Source organism: Sander vitreus, chromosome 12, assembly GCF_031162955.1.
Source record: "Sander vitreus isolate 19-12246 chromosome 12, sanVit1, whole genome shotgun sequence".
Taxonomy (NCBI): Eukaryota; Metazoa; Chordata; class Actinopteri; order Perciformes; family Percidae; genus Sander; species Sander vitreus.
In genome coordinates this window covers 29,848,815-29,863,186 of record NC_135866.1, presented here as the reverse complement: position 1 = coordinate 29,863,186, position 14,372 = coordinate 29,848,815, and the positions used below count along the sequence as shown (strand labels likewise).

The 14,372-nt window shown below is 43.8% G+C and overlaps 1 protein-coding gene across 1 annotated transcript; it reads right to left on the bottom strand.

The window, feature by feature from the left end:
• Positions 1-1,884: 1,884 nt before the first annotated feature.
• LOC144527181 (uncharacterized) lies at positions 1,885-12,136 on the bottom strand. The gene is made up of 3 exons (XM_078265102.1): positions 6,982-12,136; positions 6,162-6,222; positions 1,885-5,004 (listed from the first exon to the last, which is right to left on the bottom strand). Exons 1-3 carry the CDS (start codon positions 7,348-7,350, stop codon positions 4,091-4,093), a joined length of 1,344 nt encoding a protein of 447 aa, XP_078121228.1. The 5' UTR covers positions 7,351-12,136; the 3' UTR covers positions 1,885-4,090.
• Positions 12,137-14,372: the final 2,236 nt, after the last annotated feature.

Genomic DNA, 14,372 nt, shown 5'->3' with positions numbered 1-14,372 from the left:
CCAGTCTGTTTCCATCCAGAGGAGTAGAGGGGAAACAGCTCTGAGCCGTGTTTTCAAGGTGTAGTGCAGGGAAATATGATCCGCCGTGAGCACGGTGTATTTTATTTTGAAAATGAACCGGATGTTTTATTTTGTTTCTGTGCTCGACTTCCTGTCCCGCACTATCTGCCGTGTGCTGATTTGCTGCGGAGCTCTCCGGCGTCCGGTAAAAATAGAGGCTCTGCGTGTCAGCTCCGGAGGGCTGCGGACCGCCGGAGTTGGGACGGAGTCGGGACGGAGTCGGGACGGAGTCGGGACACAGACGTTCCGCAGTCAGTGGAAATACACACATTGACTTTAATGGAAAACTAGTGACTCCGTCGACGTTCCGCATCCAGTGGTAATTGCCGGTAACGCGTGCACGAGTCAGAGGGTCGCCCCGTGGCGCAATGAAAGTGAAAATTAAAAAAAATAATTAAAGTAAAAATTATTTAACTTGTGAAGAGTGTTGTATGGAACCATCCACGTTATTTTGTTTTAATATTTGGTTGAAATAAACCCACATTTCTGATATAGAAACTTTTTGAAAATGGGTCAAATTTCGTAAACTGGGTCTCTTTAGGCTACGTTCACACCCCAAGTCTTAATGCTTAATTCAGATTTTTTTTTGCTCAGATCAGATTTTTTGTTTGGCTGTTCCCACGACCTTTTAAAATGTGGCCAAAAAAGTGTACTTTTCCTAAAAAAAAAAAAGTACTATACGGTCGGAAAGCACCTATTATATCAGCTTCCAGTGGGAACTGTTTGCGGTTTGGAACTGACCCGCATGATCAAAAGAACAATTCCAATGACATCAGACGCAGCACGCTGCTGCACTAACGTTAGGGAGGTGATGGAGGAAGGAAGCATTTTGGCTTTTATTTCAAAATGGTTGTGTAATGGCAGCCGTAACATTAATGAGCAGGTGCTGAGGAGGAGGAGAGAGAGAGAGAGAGAGAGAGAGAGAGAAGCCAGGGAGCGGAGTTCTCGTCCCGGGGAAAACTGAAGCTTTTCACCCAGGAAATGTGTGTTCCTTAAGTGTGTTTTAATCCAAACCACCATCTTTTTCCTAATCTTAACTAGTCGTTTTTGGTGCCTAATCTTAAACCTTTAGAGCAGTGTTTCTCAAATGGGGGTCCGTGTACCCCTAGGGGTACTTTGGAGGACTGCAGGGGGTACGTGAGGTATTGAAGGCTGTTGTCCAGAACATTGTTCCTCTTTATGTAGACTTTTCCTACCAAAAATGTGACATTTGTGTCTCCTTCTTTGGACCTAATCTATCCTTCCTTCCTTCTACTGTCCTACTTTTTACAGGTTTCTCGCTTGTTTCTTCTTATGTCACTGTTTTTGAAGTTTTTGATACTATTTTCGACCTATTCTTGCCTTCCTTCCTTCTTTCTACCGTCTTTTTCCAAGTTTTTGTCTTCTTTACAGTTTTTGTCTCCTTTTCTCATCAGCATTTAAATGTTTTTTTCAGTTACAAGGCTGTTGTTTAGTAAACCTATCGCTGACAGCGCTGTACTGTTCCTCTTTATATACACTTATTTTTCTACCAAAAACGATTAGCGCTGGTCAGGGGGTACTTGGCTTAAAGAAACTAATAAAAAGGGGTACATTATTGAAAAATGTTTGAGCACCACTGCTCTAGAGTGAACCTTTTTTAATATTAATGAACGTCCGTTACATTCAAGCCGTTACCAGATGAGTTGCTGCAAAGCTAATTAAGACTATCAGCTCCACACAACTCTCTGGATCTCTCAGTATGACTGTTTCATCATGATTTTTTTAATCCTCCGTGTCCTCCTTGGCTTGGTGTAGCCGACAGTGTTGTTATTATTTAAAATTCCTCATGGGGGAGACAGAAACTACACACTATAGCTTTAATTTGACACAGATTATAAGGACGGTAGACAATTGGTACAACATGTTCAATGTGTGCAAGCAAACATATACATTAACATATATGTAGAGGAACGTTTCTTCGGTATACAGGAAACGTCCTGCTACGTCCTGCTATGCCATGAATGGTACTACTATTTCTAGTCATAGTTCATAGTTTATGTGGTATATTTTTCATGGTTCATTTTTCAAATACAAAAATAAAAATCTGATTGGCTGGTAAATTTAAAAGTGTACTTGCCATGTTGGCTGGAGATTAATAAAGTTAATTTAAAGCTGATTAAAAGTTATTATGCAGACTCACAAAGGGTTTTTCGGGTTTCATGGCTGGACTTTTTGTTTGAGCATAAACTGAAAAAAATATGAAACTGGCTGCAACCAACGGTTATTTTCATATCTCCACCAGACTCCATGTAAATAATCAGGACTTTTAGCGTGTATAGAGCCAGCATATCTCCACCAGACTCCATGTAAATAATCAGGACTTTTAGCTTGTATAGAGCCAGCATATCTCCACCAGACTCCATGTAAATAATCAGTACTTTTAGCGTGTATAGAGCCAGCATATCTCCACCAGACTCCATGTAAATAATCAGGACTTTTAGCGTGTATAGAGCCAGCATATCTCCACCAGACTCCATGTAAATAATCAGGACTTTTAGCGTGTATAGAGCCAGCATATCTCCACATGTAAATGGGTGATTTAAGAGTTTATTTCAACCAAACCAGAGTGGTGATTGTTGGAACAGTGAAAAGATGAACCAAGATGGCTTTTGATAGCTGTATTTAGTTTCTGTCGACTTTGAATGAAGTGTGTTTTACGATGATAAAAGTCCTGATTATTTACATGGAGTCTGGTGGGTTTGGTGATGGTGATTTCGGGGCTGTTTCATGTTAAACAAAAAGGATCTCACTCTTAAACATAAGCCCTGCTTATGAATGTTAAGCAACCTTTCTTCCATTTAAAACAAGATATTTACAGGACAGAACATTTTGGAAAAAAAACCAAACCCGGTCATTCACGCGTCTCTTCATGTGAAAAAAAACAGAAAAAACTGTGGCTGGGTTGGTCCAGTGGGTGGAGCAGGCGCACATATACTGAGAGGTTTATGCCTCGATGCAGAGGTCCAGGGTTCGAATCCGACCTGTGGCGATTCCCTGCATGTCTTCCCCCTCTCTCTCTCTCCTTTCTCACCTAGCTGTCCTGTCAAATTAAAGGCGTTTTTTCAACCTGGACCCTTTTTCCCTATGTTTCTGTGTCTAAGTGATTGATGGGAACAACAATCTTTGACATTGGTCCAGTATTAAGTGTGAACGCTGCAGACCGGGCTACAATGTAACCCTGTGCACCCATGTGCATCGTCAATTTGGTCCACTGAAAGTGCTCGTTTTGCTGCTGACAGACTCAGATTATTATTCTAAGTGTCTGACAACATTATGGAAAGGATCCCTACAGAGATAGACCTTTAAAACCTCTTTAAGACCTTTCTGTTTAACCAGAAACAGCTCTGAAGTCGCTAGCGCTAAACCCACCAGACTCCATTTAAAAAAACAACACTTTTAGCGTGTATAGAGCCAACATATTTTCACATGTAAATCACATTTTCACGTGTTTATTTCAACCAAAACTAGAGTTGTGATGGTTGGAAAAGTGGAAAGACGACCTAAAACGGCTTTTCACAGTTTTATTTAGTTTCTGTCGACTTTGAGTGAAGTGTATTTTACGATGCTAAAATTACTGGTTTTTTTTACATGGAGTCTGGTGGGTTAAGCAAACGCAATTTCGTGGATATTTTTATGTTTAAAAAAAGGATCTTACTCTTTAACAGAAAGGTCGACCTCCTTAGAAATCCTTTCATTATGTTGTCAGACACTTAGAACAATAATCTGAGCCTGTCAGCGGCAAAACGAGCACTTTTGTGAAGGTAAATACGAGCTGGACAATTGTCCCATTAACTTACATTGTAGCTTGTTTCTCCGCTGCCGACTGCAGCTTAATACTGGACCAATGTCAAAGATTGTTGTTCCCATCAGTCACTTAGACACAAACACATAGGAAAATAGGTTGAAAAAAACACTAGTTACCCTTTAAAAAAAAACAACCTTTCTTGTATTTAAAAACGGGATATGTATAGAACAGAACACTGTAGGAATTAAACCCACGGCTGTTGATTCACGCGTCAGGATGACATTTCTTCATGTGTAACTTGAGGCTGTACTTGACGATGAAGCTCCGGGAGCAGAACGTGCACACGTAGGGCCGCTCGCCCGAGTGCACGCTCAGGTGCGACTTGAGGTGCGCCGACTGGGTGAACTTCTTTCCGCACTGGGCGCAGCTGAACGGCCGCTGGCCCGTGTGGATCCGCATGTGAACGTCCAGGTTCTGGGACGTGGCGTACGTCTTGGCGCAGATGGCGCACACGTAGCGCCTGGCGCGGCTGCCCGGTTGCCCGTTGCAGAGCGGCGGGGGTCCTCCACCGGTTTGGTCCCCGTACGGCGGGAAGTTCGCCACGTCGCAGTCGTCGTACTCAAACGCGGAGTTGCTGCCCTCGGACAGCTGGCCGTCTGGGGCGGCCGAGCCGCTCACGTTGACCATCTTGAGCCCGAAAGCGTCGCCCACGTCCATGTTCTCGTTGGGGTTGAAGTGAGCAAAAGTCAGAAGGGTTTTCGGCTGTTTCGTCCACGTCAGGCTGAGATCTAGTTCCGCTCTGCTTGTGGGAGACTGGGACTTGATCAGGGCGCCGTTGCCGAAGTACGTTTGTCTGTTTGCGCTCGGGTGGAGCAGCTGGACGTCCGGGTCCATCTGCACGGAGTAAGAGGACCCAAGTGACGAATCGCCAGCCTCCGTCTCGGCACCGGCGAGCTGGCCGGAGCAGCCCGGCTCGCTGCGAGGAGCGTCCAGCGTGAAGACAGTCGCGCTCTGCCTCTGAGCCGCCGCCCCGGCCTTCGGTGCGAGCGGCTCGGAGGACGACTTCCTGTCCGCCTCTTCGCACCCTGGCCAGTGTCTTTTCATTCCGCGGCCGACGGCCATCGACGTGACGCACGCTCTGGCTGCAGCTGTCCCTGCGTCAGCGGGCGTTCTGTTATCTGAAAGATAATAAATATATATATATATATATATATATATATATATATATATATATATATATATATATATATATAAAATAAAATGCATCACAAAGCTGAAGATATATTAGAGTTATAGGAGTTCTCAGGCTACATCTACACTGCTACGTTTTGGTTTAAATATGAATATGTTTTGCTACGTTTTACACAGCACACACACACACACAGACACACACAGACAGAGACACACTCACTCACACACACACACACACTCGTACACACACACTCAGAAACACACTAACACACACACGCACTCGTACACACACACACAGAGACTCAGACACACACTAACACACACGCACTCGCACACACACTCACTCGCACACACACACACACACACAGACAGACACACTCACTCACACAGACAGACAGACACACACACACACACACACACACACACACACACACACACACACTCACTCACTCACACAGACAGAGACACACTCACTCACTCACACACACACACTCATACACACACACTCAGAAACACACTAACACACACACACGCACTCGTACACACACACACAGAGACTCAGACACACACTAACACACACGCACTTGCACACACACACACACACACAGACAGACACACTCACACACACTCACTCACACAGACAGACAGACACACTCACACACACACAGACAGACACACACACACACACACACTCACTCACACACAGACAGACAGACAGACAGACACACACACACACACAGACAGACAGACACACACACACACACACACTCACTCACTCACACAGACAGACAGACACACTCACACACACTCACTCACACAGACAGACAGACACACTCACACACACTCACTCACACACACAGACAGACAGACAGACACACACACACACACACAGACAGACACACACACACACACTCACTCACTCACACAGACACACACACACTCACTCACTCGCACACACAGACAGACAGACAGACTCACACACACTCACTCACACAGACAGACAGACAGACTCACTCACTCACTCACACAGACAGACAGACACACTCACACACAGACAGACACACACACACACACTCACTCACTCACTCACACAGACACACACACACACACTCACTCACTCACACTCACACACACACACACTCACCTTCGTCAAAGCTGTCGTTACTGTCCGAGTCTTCGTCTTTGATTAACACCACGTCTGGAAGCTGGGAAAGATTTAATGTAAGAGTGTATACAGTCACACAGTCACAGGACTCATAATATTAATGTTTAATAACTAACAAACTCTGCTAGTGGATGACTTAGGTGTGCATATTGTGCGGCGGGGTTTTTGTTGGGTTTTTTCTAATATACAGTCAGTTATAACCACAGACTAATATACAGTCAGTTATAACCACAGACTAATATACAGTCAGTTATAACCACAGACTAATATACAGTCAGTTATAACCACAGACTAATATACAGTCAGTTATAACCACAGACTAATATACAGTCAGTTATAACCACAGACTAATATACAGTCAGTTATAACCACAGACTAATATACAGTCAGTTATAACAGAAAAAGAACATAAATAAACTACTTTAACGTAGATTTTCTTTAGGGCTTTATTACGTGATATCTGATCGGTGCATGAAGTCCAGTACTTCCCGATACCAGCGTTTTAGGCAGTATCGGAGCCGATACCCATACTGGTATCGGAACATCTCTATAAAAACTAGTATAAATGGTCAGGTAATGGTTGTTAAAGAGTACTATATAGTAAGTATTTAGGATCCATGATGACAGTTGTGTTTAACTTTCAGCCCGCGGTTATGTGACTGAAATAAAACACGGTTATCTTTTTAAAAGATGAAAGATCAACATCCAACTGTCAGCTGTGCACAGATAACAGATGATTAACTGTGTGTGTGTGTGTGTGTGTGTGTGTGTGTGTGTGTGTGTGTGTGTGTGTGTTTACCTCCTCCTGCAGCAGCACCACACCTCCTCCATCCCCTCCAGCAGCAGCAGCAGCGGTGTCTCCGCCCTCACTGTCCCGCCGCTGCTGCGGTGTTTCCGCGTTCTGTGCGCTCTCCGCGGCCGGTACAAATCCCGGTTCCGCCGCAGCCTTCCCGCGCCTGTCCGCGCGGACCACTATGGACTCTATAAGGTGAAGCTTCTTCTTCAGGTCCTCGTTCTCCCGGTGGCTCCGCGAGATCTCCATCTGCAGCGCCGCGTAGCCTTCGTCCACCACCGCGCATATCTCCGCCACCGCCGCTTTGGTCAGCGCTCCCATGACGACGGACAGCTGCGCGTGAAGAGCTTTGTTGGTTAAAACCAAAGCCGCCATCCCGGGCGCTCGAGAGGACACCAGCCCGACACTGAGACTCCTCCTAACGGGCAACACGAAGCTCCGACCGGCGATATAATAATATAACGCTGCGGCGTCGCTGACTAGTCCGGCCGGGGGTTTAAAACCGCCAGTCGCTCATCACAAAGAAGAGATGCGTCTTTCTAGTTCCTTCTGACTCGCACTTCCGGAAGATCAGTGCTGACTTCAAAATAAGAGCCTGTTGTTGTTGTTCTGATTTTTAATTGGCGGTTGGCAACCAGTGTAAGGTGCATTACCGCCATCTACCGGACTCCATTGCGGAACAGGAGTTTAGCAGGAAAAAATTATTATGTAAAAAAAAGAATAAACCCGAAACAACCTAGCAAAATCAACTAAACAATTTAGGACGAATTAAACTCTCTAACAACCCTGTTCCTTTTGTGGTGGAAGTTTCTGTTCAGCGAGGGAGGAATTTGGGTGAAGAAGAGACCTTGTTGAAACAAAATAAAGACAGGCTGCAAACTGGATTTAAAGTTTAGGTATTCGGTGGAAGGGTTTAATTATTTTCTCGAGAGAACAATCAAACAGTGACAAGAACAGCAATTCACAATGAACAGAGTTACAAAGTGACAGCCGATCTGTGTCTCGTAACATATGCCATCTCCTTATATCCCATTTTCACAGCAGAAAACACGACCATGTTTGGAAAACATTCTAATCTTGAACACTGCTGTCTAAAACTGTCCCTGTACATCTGTCTAGTGCGTCAAAAAAGTCCTTCAATAGGAGTCGGGAATCTATCTCGTCTACAGATTGGTTCAGGCTCCAACCTTAGGTTTTGGACAAACTGACCTTTGCATATCTCTACAGACGCCTGTGCGTCGTTGCCATCTGCTTGTAGTAGAGAATACACAGGGTCATACCCTTCTCAGCTATCTTTAAACTGGAGGACTGTTTCAAGAAATATCTTTAGGAGACACATGTTTCAGAGGCATATTTAAGGATCTCCTTATAATTAAAATTTACTCAATAGATGAACAATCATGGTTAAGAAAATCATGGTCTATGTAATTTTTCCATTACATTTTCAAATATTCCATACTTCCGGAATATCAGTGCTGACTTCAAAATAAGAGCCTGTTGTTATTAATAATATGTAGATGAAAAATGGAAAAGGTTTAGGTAGGTTAGAAATGTATTAGGTAGCCTACAAAAGAGAAAAATAAATAAATCCAATGTCATAAAAAAATAGAAAAAATTAAATATGTTAAAGGAAACTATTAATTAAAAAGTTAGATACAAAATATATAAAATAACAAATATAACAATTTACTTGAGTTTTTGTCATCATTTGATAACTTCTAATAAAAAACTATTTGTGTAGTGGCCACTCAAATTTGACTTTGGGCAAGTAGAAGTTTTTTTTGGTCATTTTTTTCAGCGTTTTTGTCGCCTTTCTGGAGGTTTTTTTTCCAAAGTTTTTGGCGCTTTTTCTGACATTTGTAGCTGTCTGACGGCGAGTTTTTTTTCTAGTTTTTTGGGGTCTTTTTTAGATTTTTTTGTCTCTTTGTTCGAGGTTTTTGTCGCGTTTTTTGAGTTTTTTTTTCAAAGTTTTTGGCACTTTTTCTGACATTTGTAGCCGTCTGACGCCGAGTTTTTTTTTTTGTCTATTCAACTTTTTTTGTCTCTTTTTTTCGAATTTTTTTTTGGACAATTTTTTTCAACATTTTTGTTGCTTTTTTTTTTTATCTTTTGGTAAATTTTTCGTTTTTTTTTGTCACCTTTCTAGAGTTTTTAGTCAAGGTTTTTGTCGTTTTTTCTGTCATTTGTAGCTTTTTGACGCAGAGTTTTTTTTCAATGTTTTTTTGATAATTTTTCAAATATTTTTGTTTTTTTGGGACAATATTTTTTCAATGTTTTTGTAGCTTTTTAAAAAAAAAATTACAAAGTTTTTTGTCGCCTTTCTGGATTTTTTTTCAACGTTTTTGGTGCTTCTTCTGTCATTTGTAGCCGTCTGACGCCGAGTTTTTTTCTAGGTTTTTTTTGTCTCTTTTTTAAACGTATTTTTTCTCTGTTTTTTGTCGTGTTTCTCAATCCATGCAGACGTGTCCCGGGACCTCCCGAGATAGTTGGAGATCGCAACCCCTCCCTGATGAACCCAAAGAAAACAAAATGACCACAAAGACCCAAAATGTTTGGGGAACATTGTAGGTTTCTTTTTTATTATTGAATAACGTAACATTTCCTTGAGGAAGGACTTTTCTCGACATTCTTGTTGCTTTTTTCTGAGTTTTATCGCCTTTTTGACAATGTTTTTGTGGCTTTTTTCAGCTTCTTTTGTCTCTTTTTTTTAGGTTTTTTTTTGACAATTTTTTAAATAATTTAGTTTTTTTTCAATGTTTTTGTAGCTTTTTTAAATTTTTGACGAAGTTTTTCGTCGCCTTTCTGGAAGTTTTTTTTCAAAGTTTTTGGCTCTTCTGCTGACATTTCTAGCCTTCTGACGCTGACTCTTCTGAGTTTTTTTGGGTATTTTTTGTCTTTTTTTTTGAGTTTGTCGGTTTTTTTTCAACTTTTTTGTCTCTTTTTTTCGATGTTTTGGGACGATTTCTATGATGTTTTTGTCGCCTTTCTGGAGGTTTTTGGCGCTTCTTCTGACATTTGTTGCCTAAACACTGGTCTCCTGGCGCCTATTGTCGCATTTTTATTTATTTTTTTAAGTTGTTTTTTGTATGTTTTTGTTGCTTTTTTTCTAAGTTTTTGACCCTTTTTTCAACTTTTTTGTCACTTTTACATTTCCCCCAGTACAACCAACTCATAAAACCAGTTTTATTCTTGGAATTCACAGACACTAAAACCTACTTTTTGAGTTTAAAAAGCAGAAATATGCAAAAAAAACACCCAACATTCTATGAAAATAGTGTACTGATCCATCATTTTACTTGAGAAGAGCGTTAAATGGAACCATCCATGTTAATTTTTGGCAATTTGGTTGAAAGAAACCCAAATTGCTGATATAGACATTTTTTGAAAATGGGTCAAATTTGACCCAAAGACAACAGGGGGGTTAAGTACTGTTTCCAAGATGAAGAATGAAGTATAAATGTGCAGACTCCAGGCTGTATGAAGCCATATATACTGTATATACTGACAGTATACAGTATATCTATGGTATGAAGCTGCCAGTTCACTCAGTCAGTGTCAGTGTGAGTATTTGTCCAGTCAGCCGGTATTTCTCTGAGCTTCTATTGTGTGACGGCAGTTTGTTGTTTATTGTGTTGGACATTGTGTGTGTGTGTGTGTGTGTGTGTGTGTGTCGGGATAGAGAACAGTCAGACAGAGACACACAGCACACACACGATCACATCATCGGTCAGTCGCTAGATGCTTCTCTGGGGCTCCTCTCATATGTAATGTACATACATTTAGGGAGTAAAGTGATACAAAATCCAAGAAATAATGACGTTGATCATACTGATAAATTCTTCCAGAAAGAATAGTTCTCAACTATGTATAAGAAAAAGATGTCTTGCTTTCTTTATTGTTTAAAGCAGGGGTCTTAGGGCTCCTAAACTGGAAGAGTAGAGCAGGGACCCCCTACTACATACTGTATAAAATGAAGTCGCATATTAAACTGGGCCTACAATAACGTGTAGGGCAGCTGACTATCTTACCTATAGGCCAGTAAGCCTATCATTAGTGGGGAGTTATATTTGCTAATAATATGTTGGACTCATGTTAAGACTAAAAATAATTTGGAGGCCCCTCCTGCATTGACTCTGAGGCCCCCATAGAGGTCCCGGACCCCCTGTTGAAGATCCCTGGTTTAAAATAGGGGGCTGATCACCGAGAATGCTGTGTGGACTAGCTAGACCTTCCTCCGCAGCGCTGTGGAGGAAGGTCTGTCACCGAGAGACTAATCTGACATAATAGCCTACTTACTGTGTCTCCTTGAGTTTAATAACGATTATTCTCAATCTCGATTACTTTGTCGATAATTTTCTGAATTCATCTTCTGGTCTGAAAATGAGAAACTGGGATGGACATTTTTCACCAAGGGGACGCCTTTAGATGTCTATTTTGTTTTCCAAAACCTAAAGATGTTCAGTTCAATATGATATAAAACAGAAACAGAGCACAACAATCTCCATATTTGAGTGGCTGAAAACGGCCTTTTATGTCATTTTTGCATGAGAAAATACTGGAAAGATTATTAAAATAGTTTGATCGATTGGTCGAGGAGTCGTTGCAGTCTGGTGATGCGAGACTACCTGGAAACGTACTTCCGCTGAGCCAGACTCTCGTCTGTACAGTTGTACTTTGTGTCCACTAATTCTGCGTCTATAATTTAAGCAAATGAAGCAAACTGTTCATCTGAGATTGCACGCTTTTAATTCCAGATACACACCAACTAATCAACATTTACATGCTTCTCTTACAGGTGTTGGAATCACATTATGATTGAAATAGCATCTACAGGTCTAGTGGATGAAATGAAGCTTGGTTGCTAAAAGCTGTATTTTGGGCCATTTTTAATAATCAGCATAATTAGCTCATTTAGGGGTCAGCACCGCAGGTGACCTAGCCTGGTCCTACCAGACTCTGGTTACACTAGCCTGGTCCTACCAGACTCTGGTTACACTAGCCTGGTCCTACCAGACTCTGGTTACACTAGCCTGGTCCTACCAGACTCTGGTTACACTAGCCTGGTCCTACCAGACTCTGGTTACACTAGCCTGGTCCTACCAGACTCTGGTCCATTAGCCTGGTCCTACCAGACTCTGGTTACACTAGCCTGGTCCTACCAGACTCTGGTCCACTAGCCTGGTCCTACCAGACTCTGTTACACTAGCCTGGTCCTACCAGACTCTGGTTACATTAGTCCTACCAGACTCTGGTCCACTAGCCTGGTCCTACCAGACTCTGGTTACACTAGCCTGGTCCTACCAGACTCTGGTACATTAGCCTGGTCCTACCAGACTCTGGTCCACTAGCCTGGTACTACCAGACTCTGGTACATTAGCCTGGTCCTAACAGACTCTGGTTACACTAGCCTGGTCCTACCAGACTCTGGTACATTAGCCTGGTCCTACCAGACTCTGGTTACACTAGCCTGGTCCTACCAGACTCTGGTCCATTAGCTGGTCCATTAGCCTGGTCCTACCAGACTCTGGTCCATTAGCCTGGTCCTACCAGACTCTGGTTACACTAGCCTGGTCCTACCAGACTCTGGTTACACTAGCCTGGTCCTACCAGACTCTGGTTACACTAGCCTGGTCCTACCAGACTCTGGTTACACTAGCCTGGTCCTACCAGACTCTGGTACATTAGCCTGGTCCTACCAGACTCTGGTCCACTAGCCTGGTCCTACCAGACTCTGGTCACACTAGCCTGGTCCTACCAGACTCTGGTACATTAGCCTGGTCCTACCAGACTCTGGTACACTAGCCTGGTCCTACCAGACTCTGGTTACACTAGCCTGGTCCTACCAGACTCTGGTTACACTAGCCTGGTCCTACCAGACTCTGGTACATTAGCTGGTCCATTAGCCTGGTCCTACCAGACTCTGGTCACACTAGCCTGGTCCTACCAGACTCTGGTTACACTAGCCTGGTCCTACCAGACTCTGGTTACACTAGCCTGGTCCTACCAGACTCTGGTACATTAGCCTGGTCCTACCAGACTCTGGTCCACTAGCCTGGTCCTACCAGACTCTGGTTACACTAGCCTGGTCCTACCAGACTCTGGTACATTAGCCTGGTCCTACCAGACTCTGGTTACACTAGCCTGGTCCTACCAGACTCTGGTTACACTAGCCTGGTCCTACCAGACTCTGGTTACACTAGCCTGGTCCTACCAGACTCTGGTACATTAGCTGGTCCATTAGCCTGGTCCTACCAGACTCTGGTCACACTAGCCTGGTCCTACCAGACTCTGGTCCACTAGCCTGGTCCTACCAGACTCTGGTTACACTAGCCTGGTACTACCAGACTCTGGTACATTAGCCTGGTCCTAACAGACTCTGGTCCACTAGCCTGGTCCTACCAGACTCTGGTTACACTAGCCTGGTCCTAACAGACTCTGGTCCACTAGCCTGGTCCTACCAGACTCTGGTTACACTAGCCTGGTCCTACCAGACTCTGGTCACACTAGCCTGGTCCTACCAGACTCTGGTACACTAGCCTGGTCCTACCAGACTCTGGTCCATTAGCTGGTCCATTAGCCTGGTCCTACCAGACTCTGGTTACACTAGCCTGGTCCTACCAGACTCTGGTCACACTAGCCTGGTCCTACCAGACTCTGGTACATTAGCCTGGTACTACCAGACTCTGGTTACACTAGCCTGGTACTACCAGACTCTGGTTACACTAGCCTGGTACTACCAGACTCTGGTACATTAGCCTGGTCCTACCAGACTCTGGTACACTAGCCTGGTCCTACCAGACTCTGGTTACACTAGCCTGGTCCTACCAGACTCTGGTTACACTAGCCTGGTCCTACCAGACTCTGATACATTAGCCTGGTCCTACCAGATTCTGGTTACACTAGCCTGGTCCTACCAGACTCTGGTCCATTAGCTGGTCCATTAGCCTGGTCCTACCAGACTCTGGTCCATTAACCTGGTCCTACCAGACTCTGGTTACACTAGCCTGGTCCTACCAGACTCTGGTTACACTAGCCTGGTCCTACCAGACTCTGGTTACACTAGCCTGGTCCTACCAGACTCTGGTCACACTAGCCTGGTCCTACCAGACTCTGGTACATTAGCCTGGTCCTACCAGACTCTGGTCCACTAGCCTGGTCCTACCAGACTCTGGTTACACTAGCCTGGTACTACCAGACTCTGGTACATTAGCCTGGTCCTAACAGACTCTGGTCCACTAGCCTGGTCCTACCAGACTCTGGTTACACTAGCCTGGTCCTACCAGACTCTGGTTACACTAGCCTGGTCCTACCAGACTCTGGTACACTAGCCTGGTACTACCAGACTCTGGTACATTAGCCTGGTCCTACCAGACTCTGGTTACACTAGCCTGGTCCTA